The sequence below is a fragment of the Barbus barbus genome (assembly GCF_936440315.1).
Source record: "Barbus barbus genome assembly, chromosome: 39".
Taxonomy (NCBI): Eukaryota; Metazoa; Chordata; class Actinopteri; order Cypriniformes; family Cyprinidae; genus Barbus; species Barbus barbus.
In genome coordinates, this window is record NC_136717.1 from 17504758 (window position 1) to 17519419 (window position 14662).

The following is a 14662-nucleotide window of genomic DNA, read 5'->3' on the forward strand; positions in this document are numbered from 1 at the left end:
ATGTCATTTCAGCGCACTGAACACACAGGCTCTTTAACTGACTGCAGACTCCGTGTTTACTCATCGCAGCTGGGATTCAAACTCGCTTTCTGTGTCTCCGCTATGCTGACCCATTGGTTCGCGCTATTTGGATACTGAACAGCTCCACGTCCTCTACAAAGACCGCTGGTTTACTTTCTGTCATCTGGACTCAAGCAAATGACACAATCTGTGAATATTTTCTGACAGCAACGGAAATAAATCAACTCATTTCGTCCCCGTAAGTATGTTTAAGCATTAGGCTACTGTATGCCCTAAAATAGGCAGCTTTGTTTTGTTTTTAAAAATACAGTGTCGTAAAATGTCTAGTAATTCTAGTATTATGATGTGCAAAAACACGGGAAAATCAGAAAGAGTCTTTTTCAGCTGCGTACGCATGAATTAAAGGTACCATAATGGGAAGCAAAGAAAGTGCGTGAAGTTTCTATGCGCGTGTGGGTCAGTGGCAAATGAAAAGATATCGATTTTTTAAATTTTTTATGTGGGTCAAATTCTTAAAAATGTAGTCGTTTTATTCATGTTACTTTTGTATGTTGTAAAAGCGCTAAGCTAAAACTAAATTATTTGATGACCCCAAAATGTCAAGTGGGCTAACCATTAAAAAGTACTAAAATACATACAATCAACATATCAGATCTTTTGAAAATAACAATGACATTGAGACACAATTAAGAAGGATCTGAAGTGGTCCGCCCTGTTTTATTTTTCTTTTCACAAGCAAACAAATTTGCTGTCTGCATGTTGGTTACACTACACTGACTTTGGTTTGCCAGACAAAATAAAAACAAAACATATTCTCATACAGCCTATATAATAATAGTAAAAGAAAATACCGACAGACATTACAAATCTCTGGTTAAGATCTGCAATTCTAAGTTCAGAAATCCAAAGCATTGGAAACATGTGTATGCATGACATTTTAATGCATTTAATTGAATACTTTAACAAAAAAAAAGACTGAACGAACACAAATGTTCAGGATGTAACTGCATTTTTGTGAAAAAGAACTCCATATATATGTGTAACATCGCTTAAACTATAGAAACACCTCACTCTACCTACCAACTATAGTGCGTAAAGACGCACGGTGATTTACAGCATATGGATGTCTGGTGTGAAGCCCTGCGGTTCTCCAGATGTGTTTGCACACACACTCAGCTGTTCCTTGTCACTCCTGCATTAAAGTGTGTCTCTTTCCTGTCAATCAGGGTGCCGTTTGGTCTCCTGACATGTAGCTCACCGATCCATGACCCAAAGACTCACCTTTTCCATAATAAAAAGAAAAGAATGCTGTTAGTTGTTAAATACTAGCCGCTGGAGACTATTTCCATATCAGGCGAAAGAGACTACCTTCTCGGTTCTCTGTGAAACATTTGTGTTGGCTCGAATTAGCCTGAATGGCGCACAATGTCTTACTATATTTCGTGAGAGTAGTATTTTGATAAAAAAAAAAAATATATATATATACTTTAAACCGCATAATGTACATCTGTTTCTTATTTTTGAGCCAGGATAACGAGCGAGTACTTTGTAAATTAGGTGTTGGTGTCCTCTAGCGGTTGCTTTGCTAGTGAAGATTTAGCCTAACCATGTCGTCTTGTCCGTTGCTCAGCAACAGATACGAAAAATACGTCAGAACAACCTTTAACTTACACTAATTTAATACATTATTTATCAATTTCATAAACCTAGTCCACCTCAAAATTACATTTTAACCCCAAAAAATAGTGTCATCATTTACTCAGCCTCATGTTGGCTAGCGTTAGGCAGAAAGACAGCATTGCATCAACAAAAGTGAGTGACTAAAATTAATTTTGTAACACGTTAAAAATGACTGTTAAAGTTTGTAGCACCAGAATTAGCAATTTTGAGGTGATCTACATCTACTCCTTTAAGCAATGCGTGGCATTTTAAAAGACACTCCATGTGGGAGTGAATGACAAACCAGTTAACTGGACCCCTGGGGCTTCTCAGGTGACTTGAATGGAAGTGGCAGATTTCCAAATGTGGCACCGAACAGAGATCTGAGATTATGTAAAGAAGGGGGTAATAGATGAGCCATTATGACCACATGTGAAGCTCGGTTTCAGCTGACGGTACTAGAGAGTGATGTAGTGTGTCCTCTTGCTTAAATATCTCAGGTGTGTTTGAAGTTGGGTTGCACAACTGACTATTATAGAAAAGAAATCAGGATTGTAAGGTAGTCATAATTTAGACAGCGAGTAGATTTATGAATTTCTGTGTGGTTAAAGATGGGAAAATCTTGAACAAATTTGCTCGTCTTGACACTTTTAAACGTTTTTAGTTTGGGTTGGTTAAGCTATCCGTGTTTGGAACTTACATGTGAAATAGAGGGATATTTGTGTGAGAACAGGTCCGTGTGTGTGCGTGTAGCAACAAGGATATGCTCTGAGGAGTGCTTGTATATGTATCTGTGTTGATTTACTAGTGGTGAGCAGAGGAGCTTCACAGTGGCCCATTTATGCTGAGAGGCCCTGACGTGTGCTCACCTATGCAAATCGCCCCACACCTCAAACACATTTGGCAGCTTTCTATCTGCCCAGCCTGTGAATGCTGCCAAGCATGGAGAGGGGGCCAGAGACAAGCTGCTCTCTTTAGTCGTGCTGAAAGAGTCAAAGAGTCAGATTCTGATACAGGCCAGCTGGTATTTAAACTAGCAACTGCTTCAGACCACTTCTTAGACAACAAATATTTCCTCGGATAGCAATGAGAACAACATCAGCGAAGCCAAATAGGCTAAAGAAATGCAAGTCAATGCTAGTAGCTGTTTGAAGTTCATAGTGCCATTGTAGTCTTTAGTGTCAGGGTAATCATGTCATCAGTAAATGAAAAAGCTAGGAACATGATTAGCCATATTTGCACTTTGGCTCAAAATTACTCTGACACGTTTTCTTTTGCTTCAAATGAAAAGTTTGGGCTCTGTACGATTTTTTTTTTTTTTGAGAGAGAAATTAATACTTTTATTTGGTAAGGACACATTAAATCGGTCAAAATTGATAGTAAAGACATTTATAATGTTACAAAAGATATAGACCTATATTTTAAATACATGCCGTGTTCTTTTGAACTTTCTATTCATCACAGAATCCTGAAAAATGCATTGATAAGAAATGTTTCTTGAGAACAAAATGACCATATTGCTGCTGAATGGCTGCAGAAAATTCAGCTTTGCCGTCATTGGAGTACATTTAAAAATATATTAAAACAGTTATTTTAAATTGTAATAAGTTCACAATATTAGAGTTTTATTGTATTATAATGTATTTTTTAATCAAATAAATGCAGTCTTAAAAGATTTCTTTCGGAAGCATTTAAAAAAATCTTACCAACCCCAAACCTTTGAACAATAGTATAGCAAGCAACTCAAAGTCCTATTGAAAGCCAAGGAAAGTTGATTAAATGTGAGCACAGAAAAACTGAGGAAATGGAAATATGCTGCCATGACTGACAGCTTGTAGGTGAACGCACTTGTCTGGCTCGATGTGGGAGATGCTCGAGTTGTTTCTAATTACTCGGTGCCTGAAAAATGAAACCCAAATGTCTGGCCTTGGCTATCTCACAAAACCAAATCATATTCATGGACATGTTGTGGAACAGCGGGTCGATATTAAAACACGTCATATTCCATAATCTGAGTTGAAAGAAAACATAAGTGAAGAGACAAAAATTGAGTTATGATTATGAGGTAAGAAAGAGTCAATCTTTTGGAAAGCTAAGGGACCAGAGCAATTGATTTGATATTTTTTTTCTTTCTTGTTTAGTTTTTTGTAAATGCAAGTGAGAACAAGTTGATTTGGCACAATTACCCACAACAGGCAGTATCAGAGCAGGAGATTAAAGGCAGGTAATGATTTTGCTCAGTCAGACAGACGGCTGCCGGCAGCTGCCTTATAATCAGAGTATGAGGATGAGACAAGGTAAACACATGCGGCAGACGTTCAGCAGCCAGCCGCTTCCGACAGCGTGGAGATAAGGGCATCTCAACCGTGATCGTACAGTCATCCTGACATCTGAAAGGTGGCATGCTGCTTGAATTACGGCTGTTTGGATTGAGAAGGAGCACAGATCAGTGTTTCTGCTGATATGATAACTGATTGGCATTGAGATTAAACATACATTTACATTACAACTATAACTGTTTTATAAGAGCAGGTGTGATATTTCAGATACAGATTTCTTGGCTTGTGCGCAAATGGATTTCTAGCTTCCTCCTCTGATTATTCTCATGTGAATGTCGTCACATTACCAGGCCTTAAAAAGCCCATGCTTTTTGCAGTCACAAATTCAATCAGGATGTCCCTATTTAAGTACATGCACTAATGAATCTGTGTTTCTCTCTCACTCACATGCTTACCAGTCATTTGATGGTCAAATAATCAGTCGTAGCCTAGTGGTTAATGCATGTGCTCAAACATTAAGCTATGGTGCTATTATGGGCAATGTGAACTTAAATAGAGTCTGCAACATCTCCCATTCATGTCAATCTCATAATTTGTCATCTATCTCTCACGGTGCCTAAAAATAAGAGTAATAGTAATATAAAAGTAAAAGTAGTCTGAACAATCATGCATTATATTCTAGGGCTTCTGGCACTATATAATAGATTTATGTTTGAAATAGATCAAAATTTAAGTCTTTATTCAATGAATATCTAGCCAGCTCTCAAATCTAAACAATTTAAGTATGTGCATATTCAAATTGGATCACAAATAGTCATTAGATAACATTTGGCGCAAAATATTTTAATATGGGCAAAGGGATATAAAAAAATATTGATTTTAGGGTAAAACATTCTTCCTAAGTAACTATTAAAAACATGAGAAATGCATTTATAATAGTATAAATATAACGTCACATTGTTGGACATTTTTTGTAACTGCTTGAAAGTTTGTCAGCTACTCAATTATATTACAATCTAATCACTCTACACCATTAATAATAAAAAAAATCAAATAAAATTTGCAGTATGTTACTTTCACGCTTTAAGATTAAGTGTCTTTTTTTATTAAAAACCATTTTTCTTGTTATGCTCAGGTCTAAAATATTTTGTTTGCTCGAACAAGTTCTTTTTGAGTACAATATGCATTTAAAAAATGCTTATGCAATAATTGGAAGCAATCACAAGCAATTAGAAAAATCATGTAATTTCATTGGTCAAAAGGTGTGAGAACCCTGTGCAAACAACTTTATAATAGTTGGTTTTGCAGATTAAGTATATTTACATCAAAAAACATTTCACCTTTAAGATACAGTAATGGCTTCTTCCGCATAGCATGGGATGGAAGACATGCTTATAAATTTTCTGTGGTTTACTAATGAATGCTCGGGGCTTTCCAGCACACTGCAACCAAACAGAGATTTTATTGTGTGCTTGTGTTTGGCTGGTAAAGGTATGGGGTTTAACAGCTAGCATTAATAGCAAGTTGTAAAGAATCATCCTGTGTGTTAATATGAATGAACCCCCGGAAACCAGACCGTTTTCCTTTTTCTAGAAAAAGAAAAGCGTAAGGACGAGATTCATTATCAATACGTGTTCAGCTGTGAAGTGCAATGTGCAAAGGCTTGTTTTGGAGTTTCATCCTTTCTGCTTCTATGGTTTTCATGCCATGAATCTGCTGAAATTCACACTGTATATATGTGTGCATGCATGCAGTTTACTTTGGAAACACAGAATCTCTCAAAAGGCCCCTGACATCTGTTCAGGGACAAAGGGCTTTACCTTTCAATAACACCTGTTGCTCCTCAGAGAGACTTGATGATGATTATACGTTACATTCCCATGACCCAATTCTTTCATGCCTAATGAGCCGAAATTGTCTTTTCTGCAGCATCTGCAAAAGATAAACAGATTCATTTAAACATCTCACAACATATCATAAATAAAATGACAATATACAGACCAAATTATGATATCAGTGTCTTTGAAGCACCAAAGATGTGCAGTATCACTTTACAATAACCACATGCCCACAAAAAGATTAAGCTACAGAGGAAGTAAAACTTCAGTCCAGGTTTAAAGAACAGAATAGCATTATTTTGTCAGAGGGGGCCCCTGACACAGACAGGCATTATGTGAGGATTACTATATCATCCCATGGTGTTGAATTACATACAATCACCGCCACCCCAAAGCAGCACTATCCCAACAGGTATAAATAGCCTCACAGTGAAAGTAAAGTACAGTCTTGTTTGTCAAAAAGTAGGGTTGGTGATTAGCACCAGGCTTGTCATGTTACCAGCTTATGAATTATGTGAAACAGGTTGGATTGTATAACACCCTATGTGTGTTTAAGCCCAAACAATCAACCTGCCCTGGGGGTCTAGTGTCATTACTCTTGCATACTCCCCCTTGGTTTTCTGGCTTGCATTTCCCTGCTGAGAGAGGAGTAATTACCCTTCAAATGGGGATGATGCAAGATAACATTCACAGTTGCACAATTTATCATCAGAATGACTGAAGTCTGTGTTTGGCACTCTCCGAACGGTGTGTAGGTGGCCTCCGCTGCTTTTCCAGATCGCTTACGAACACTTGACCATTCAGCCAAAAATAGGTATGCTAACTTCAGCATTTGAAAATAATTGGATATTCTTGGTTTCATTTTGGATTTTAGGACCACAAATGCTATTTGACATTTAAAGTCGAAATGAAATGGAAGCAGTGACAGATTTTTTTTCTGTATTGTGATATGTATCAGAGTAAAACAGCTTATCAAAAAACAAAAAAAAAGTTGGTTCAATTAATCGGTTTTTAGTAGGATAAAGGCACATCTGAATGTGAGCTTGCAGTCATTTGTGAGAAAGTAAAGGGGTTTAGCAGTCTTTTGCCAGAAGATTGAGTTATGGTATATTTTTTATGGTATTTTGAATAAAAATGAGGTCAAAAATATTCAAAAATTAGAAATACACATGGATGAATTGTTCAGAATACGATAAATAACTTGCCTTTAAAAGTAGATAAGATGAATTTCCATTTCATGCTTACTTTGAATTTAGTCAAGCAGTGAATTTTGTTTTTATATGTGGTCATTTGTCACCTACCAACAATGTTTCAAACAAAAAAAAAAGTCAAACAAGTCAGTTCACTAGGTGGCCATCTTGGAAACTCCACATAGCAGCTACTTCCAGACATCCAAGTACAGCCATAGATATAGCCTATATAGATTCACTATTAGACTGCTCCAGGCAAGTAGATGCGGCCGCCATCTTGAAACATTTTACACTTTTTTGTGTATTATACAAAACACTTAGCCAAAAGATTGAGTAACTAAACTAATCATTTAAAGCTCATTAACAAAAGTTGTTTACTTGGAGCTTTCCTATCACCAAACACGCTGCTAGCCATACTTTGCCTTTTTTCGTTACAGCCACATGAGTGTAAACTGACATTAGACGGTGAGGTTCGTCAACCACATTAAGTCAATGATCTCTTCATCAGCAGCTGGTTAAAGTGCATGCCAGGATCCAGAGCCAGGAAAAACTAACTAATGAACTAGCAAAACATATCAGGCTCATTGCTTCAACATGTTGCAGTGTATCCTCGCTAATAAAAACAAATCGCATGGACTTGTACCTCTCCTTGTTATTCCTGTCTGTTGCGCTTCCTCTGTGTGTCGACCTAGGAGTAAAATCTCCTTAATAATCACAGTCAGCAGCATTAGGAGCAGATGTTCGGTGTTCGTTTGGTATGAAGGAAATGATTGTAATTAGGAGATGTAGAGGTAAGGGCCTGATGCTCTCAGTGGAGTTGGAGGAGGGTTGTTGTTGGGCTGGGTGGTCTTCAGCTCTCTACATGAGGCCCTCAAGAAAATTTTCAGACCACCTCTAATTACACATGATTTTGTGGTTGCAGGACTTTAAATTCTGCTCTCATTATGAGTAATGAATGCACACATGTGCAACATATACGTTTAAACATTAAAAATGTCTGGCTGTCAGACAAATGGCCTGGTGGACCCTGTATGTGTACCTTGTCTCTTTAAGTCTAGAACATCCAGTATGGGTCATTTCATCAACCAGTGCTGTCAAACGATTAATCACATCCAAAATAAAAGTTTGTTTACATAATGTGTGTGTGTGGACTGTGTATATTTATAATGTATATATAAATGCACACACATACAGTATATATTTTGAAAATATTTACATGTATATATTTATATTAATATAGTTTATATTATATACAATCTATTTAATATATATATATAAACAACATATTTTTCTGAAATACATGCATGTGTGTGTATTTATGTAAACGTAATAAATATAAACAGCACACACATATATTATGTAAACAAACAAACTAAATATTTTGGATGCAATTAATCGTTTGACAGCACTAATTTCAACCCAAACTTAGTCAAACAAAGAAACAAACAAACAAAGGAAATACATTTAAATCAGTTATTATAATTGTAAAGAAAATAGCAATTGATCGTAAAAATACACAAAAATAAATTCTTATTAGCATAATGTGAAAAAATGCAGTCTTTATTACTATTAAATTTGTTGTGTATAAAAGTAATAAATAAAAACAATAAAACATTGTTGTTTATAACAGTAATAATAATAATCATCATTGTTTATATTTATAATACTTTATTATTATTATTATTATTATTATTTATAGCATGCATGTGATGCAGTATTCTTTATGCATTTTTTTTTTTTTTAAACCCATTGTATTACAACAGCCGTGAACTACAAATACAGTGGTAAAAATTGTGTTAGAGAAATATCCATTAAGAACAACTGGAATTTAAAAAAAAGAAAAAAAAAATATATTTTTATATAATTATTTTAATTGTACATACTATATGGAAAAGATGTTACAAGACAATAACAAAAGGTCCTAAAAACAGGCTTCATTTAAAAAAAATATAATTTCTTGTAAACTCTCAGAAAAAAAGGTACAAAAGCTGTCATTGGGGCAGTACCCTTTGAAAATGTACATATTTGTACCCTATTTACTCCTACAGGGTATGTATAAGAACATTAAAAGTACATGTTAGTACCTAAAGTGCACATATTTATACCTTTCAAGGTATTGCCCCAAGGACAACTTTTGTATATATTTTTTATTATTATTTCTGAGAGTGTACAACTTTAAAATAAACTATATTTTGGTGTGAAATGAGACCTGGGCATTATTGCAGTTTGTGCATGTCTTTTATCTCATTGTTAAACTTCTGAAAGTATATATCCTCTGCGGGTAAGCCCACCTGTGTCTGGAGAGGTTAGCATGACCTCTCCTTTTTTAAAGTGGAATGTATCAGTTAACAATATCAAATTAGGCAGACAGGAGAGGGCATGGAGGCCAGTATTAAAACAAGGCCCATTATGATCTAAATGCATGCACACACGCAGCTGGATCCCAGCAGTTGAGAGGCCAGACACGCATCGCATATATTATCATTACTATAATCATCTCCACATTATACCATATACTTTTATAATGCAGTCACACCTAAATGCAATAACAGTACTTTAAATTCTTAATTACAGTATTTTACAGTCAACACAGGTTCAGGTCAGGTTTCCTAACTGAATGGAGATATTCATGCATCCACAAGAGGACAATACACAAATATCTTTTTATCCCACAGGACTCGTTCTTTCCAGTCTAGTGTGATACATATAATTTGTGTGGCAATCGTATTGAATAATGTTGTTCTTACTGTGCTGAGGCATGAGAACTATGAATAGTGGTTTATGCAACACAATACACCATAAATCCCCATGGGATTAACATAGGAAGACGGTGTTTTTTTAATTCATGGACCTTTATGTACTTGCTGGCCGTTCGAAATGGTGGCTAATGGCCAAAGGATTTCAATTAGCTTATGTGGAAACCTTTAAAAAAGCTCTTTATCTCACAACGTGTCTCTACAGATTACAGCGTGTCAGTAATGCTGGCTAATCTGACTTTACCACTTGCAAACTATTCAGGAACATGACTGCTTACTTTTTATTAAGCTTTACAACCCTGTGAAGGTGTCTTGCAAACATTCATTGGCAGGCTATAAAGTTTTGGCACATATAAGTTTATCGTTTTCTTTTATTACCTGATATCTCACACCAGCTTGTGTCTTTTTACTCTTCCGTGAGTCTGAATATTAACACAACAGTGAGAAAAGCACTTGCTAAAGCATCGATAATGGATATGGTGTTTTGACTGGCAGGAATGAGTGAGACTTTAATCACTTTAATCAGGCTTACGTCTGTAAGGCGGTTTCCAGGTGTGAATAGTCAATTCAATTCAAATTCAGACTTCAGTAGTGAGTTCAGTAGTGTTAGTGGACTGAATGTGAATGGACTGATAATGGGTGTGAATAAGGACGTTGCGACTGAAGGGAAAGTAAATGCTTGGTGATCTGCACTGTATGGAAAATTGAGAGGACGACCATTTATGATTTCAATAAACTCTGGTTTAGTTTGTGCATTTGAACTACGGATGTTTAGGATTAAGTTTTTTGACAATAGCAGTAGGTTTACCTGGGATTATCTGAGAACGTTCTGGCTATTTCTTGTGTAAACGGTAAGGAAATTATTTGAATTTCCCTTTCTGTCGGGTTCTTGTCATGTTTTTTTTTTTTAAAGACCACCACAAATGCAACAATTTTGTCAAGAAAAATGAAATAAATTTTAATGATCATGCAGAAATTAGATGAAAGTGGATTTACCTGGAAATACATTGTTGCCACAGTTAAACTCATGAGAAACCATGTATCAATACATAAAAAAAACTTTCCAAATTTTCTTTCTAAAAATCTTATTCAAATATTTTAAGAGAATTTTGGAATTCTGTGGAAAAAGCTTGCATTTAAGATTTTGCAAGCTTAATAATTAGACCGAAAACATTGTTAAAAGAACTAAGAATATAAAATTTATAGTTTCAGCTAAAGACAACTTTATTATTTGTTGCTCACCTCTTTTATCCTTTACTTTCAGTCTGCGTCTTAGCACACAAACCACTCTAGCGGCTTGTGTAATGAACATCAATGACGTTATGTGACGTTCGTCCTAAATGATTATAGTTTAAAAGCAGGCGTTAGTGGGTGTTCATCCCACTGCTAAATTAACCATTTGGCAGAAGCCTCCGCTTGATCTTAAAGTCATCATTTCACATGGCCGACTACATTTCTGTTTGTCATAACGCAATTACATTACAAAAATGCTCAGACAGGGAAAATATGCCAGAGCGAGTCTCTGTCAATTCACAGTTATGCCCTGAAAGACTATTCAATGCATCATCGCTTCCTCCTCCGTAATCCTCAGTGTTACTCAAATCAAAATGACTGATCTAAAGACACGGTATTCGGGAGAGTGTCTGCGGTTGTCAGGTGAGAGAGACTCTGATGTGTTGTTCTGACAGTGTGAATTAAAACACATATGGCGTGAGACATTACAATTCGGTCGTTATCAAATCAATATTGCATTCACCATCCTGCAGAGGCTGTGATAAAAATGGCTTAGCCTGAATGCAGAGAAAAAAATCCTAACTTGGCATCCAACACTTTGTTTTTACACAAACATGAACGCATTTGCTTACAAATGTTGGTTTTGCTGTAATTGGAGCAGCTGCGTGCGACCAATTGTGCCATGATCCATTAGTTTGATGCCTTGTCATTAACACGGGAAGGAAAGAGCAAATCTAAATACTTAGAGAGATGAGCAGAGGGAGCAGGGTGTGCGCGGGGGTCAGGGGTCAGTGAAAAAAGCATCATTAGTTAGGTAGCACTGACATGTGAATGCAGCGGGCCAGCATCCATTCTAAAACACTTGTCAATTGGCGTGGCAATGAGGTGAAATATGCGTTATCGCTTATAATGGCTTGCCAGGGGAAGGTCGGCCCATTTTACAATGGGAAGAGGAGGATGTGAACCTTAGGTGTTTCGCACATAGCTTCCCTTTCCTTTAAGATAGTGCAGAGGTAACTGTGCAGGGTGTCGAGGTAATAAGCTGCAACTTAAGCTTTCTAAGGAACCAGGAAGGGTTGTGAACCTGCTCCAGGAAATGATGGGAACGAGGTCTGTTAACAGTGGTTTCTTTGTCAATATCTAGATAAACATTCACAATAAGGTGTCATTTCTCTAGAAAAATTAGTTTTTTTTTCTCATTGCTTTTCTTGGTTTCATATTTCTCTTATTAAGAATCGCTGTGGCATTTTCTGTCATTTTGATGGTGTTCTTGATAAACATCTTACGAGAAAGGGGTTTCTAGCAAAGGTCATCCTGATGGTTAAGTGGTTCTTCACAGCTTCTGCCAAAAACCGAAGAGGAATCCATCTTGGTTCGCTTGTACTCTTGTTGCTATCTTATCTCGTTGTCTAAAACGACCTCTCAATTCTGGAAGACGCTTGAGTTCTTCACGGTGACTTGAAATTTAACTAGGATGAGTTGGCAATTGTTCAGTCTAGCAGTTTCACACAGACTTAATGTGACATTTCGACTGGATTGTGATGAAGTAGCTATGACCAAACAGAGATGCATGTGAGGAGGGTCCAGCTTTTGTGTTTTGGGAGTATAATGCTAAAAACAGCACATCTATCATTAAACACTTGAAATGCACTCTGTAATTCTTAAAAAGATAAGATCAAATACAACCCTAAAACTTATTATGCTTTTTGACCATTATTTTTACAGCTTCTTGAGAAAATATGGCTTCTCAGGGGTTTTTCCTTTGTGAGATTCCGGAATTGGAAAGGAATCAACTCAATAAGGTCATTGTATCCGATTGAAGTGTGGAGGTGAGAGATGGCATTGGGGCCATCGTCACGGTCAACACACTGAGTTCAGTCTGAAGGAATGAAGAGGAGGGGGATATTGAGCTTATGGAAATGCCTTAGAACTTGTAAGAAGTTAATCACAAGTAGGGTTGGGAACCAACCCGTATGACCATTGTTGTCTGATAAGAGAACAAATGACTCTGATGAGCTGGTTCTTTTTAGTGAATCAATAACATACAGCACAACCAGTGTAGTCTATTTCTCTACAGAATGACTCTGAATCGGTGCTTTGTAGTGAATCAAACACAAGCAACTAATAAAAAGTACCAAAGAAAGAATCATTATGGAATAAGAATCAATCATTCCAGAAATTCTTTGATCATTTACTCACCCTTATGTTGTTTCAAACCTGTATGACTGACCTTCTTCTGCAGAACACATAAGTGGAATTTGAAAATTTGGAAGAATCCCTCTGACCTTCAGACCCCAACATTGGACCCCACTGCCTTTCATTATTTCAACAAACAAACAGACATTTTTCAAAAGAACTTCTTTTGTGTTACACAGTCATTCAGGTTTGAAAGAAGGCTGAATGCCTCAATTTTAGACATAAATGCACAGGCATAAAATATTGCAACAGTGGTTTACTTGAAATGTACTGAAAGGTTACATAATTCATTATTCCAAACCCATATCTGATTCTGTGAGGTTAACATATTTCCTGAGCACTCTCTGTTCTTCCTTGACATGATAAATGTAGCAGAAAAAACAGGAACTCTTGGCCATTGGTGGAAAACAACAAGCCCTTGATGCAACTTATGCAACATTCAATGGCGAATGAACTCTTCCGGGATGTACTTGACTTTGAATGTTTAGGAACAAAACAAATGGCTCTGTGGATTGAAGAGGGTTTGCCGTGGGATGTGGACAGCTCTCTTACAGCAGGAATTTGGATGAGGGTTGTTTTGGGATGGGGGTGGATTTCAGATTGAAGTGTAGGGGGAGGGCTTGAGTGTGAAGGGGGGTCTGACTACAAGAAGACATGCTACTTGGCACATACATCGATGCATTCATTTCAGCGTGTTCACAAACACAGGAAACAACTGCATTCTCACTGACTATCCAAGCTACAACCCTCAGGGGAATTTAGACGGAATTTACTTGATATTGTTGTGGACATGCTTGCTAGACTCTTCCTCTGTAACTTGCACTAATTGGAGGCTTTTCCTGAATGCTATAGGATGCGTTACACACAGGTAAGATGCTTCTTGAAATGCAATCAAGTCTAAACTAGGCTTACACTGTAAATATGAAATTCTAGACTATACAGTCAGACTGATTGAGTGATAAGTATTTGAAGACAGATAGAAAGCAGCAGTTGAAATAACATGTTATGGCCGTATGACGTTTTGGCATTGCGGAGCTGAGATGAGAAGTGCTCACAAAAAAAGATGTAAGGGGGCACAACGTGTACACTTGGAACATCTCAGTACCATTTACACCTGATGTTGGGATTAATTTTTTGGACACTTTTGCGATTCAAATCAGATTTGGAGATCGTCAAAATGTAACATTCTTGTATATTTGGGAGGATTTTTCTCAACTTTTCTTTTAGCTTGTTTTTTTATATTATCAAATATCTAGTAACCATTCATTTCAAATTTATGCCAGTGTTCTTTAAAATTTGCTGAACTAATTGTGTTGGCGGAATGTAATGTAATATTCAAATATTTGGGGGTCTAAAGTCAAAAATTATCATTTATTAAGATTACATGTGCAGGTTTAATCGAGCTACACCAGGTATTTATCTCCTCTGTCCAAGTTTACATGAAACATGAAAATTTGAAGGAGTAAATACGTCACGCATTATCTTGTTTT

General features: G+C 36.6%; 1 protein-coding gene across 2 annotated transcripts in view; it reads left to right on the forward strand.

Moving 5' to 3' along the window:
- The window catches only part of LOC306858426 (prickle-like protein 1), a 23701-nt gene continuing 9039 nt past the window's right edge, over positions 1-14662 (forward strand). The window contains exon 1 of one of the 2 annotated variants that reach the window (XM_079398973.1): positions 1-259. Coding sequence is in view for 1 of the 2 variants with exons in the window: in XM_079398972.1 (XP_079255098.1) it covers positions 14026-14040 (15 nt within the window). In the remaining variant the exon portion in view is untranslated. Of the gene's footprint in view, positions 260-13647; positions 14041-14662 lie in introns of those variants that run through there. The other variant, XM_079398972.1, reaches the window with a different exon arrangement.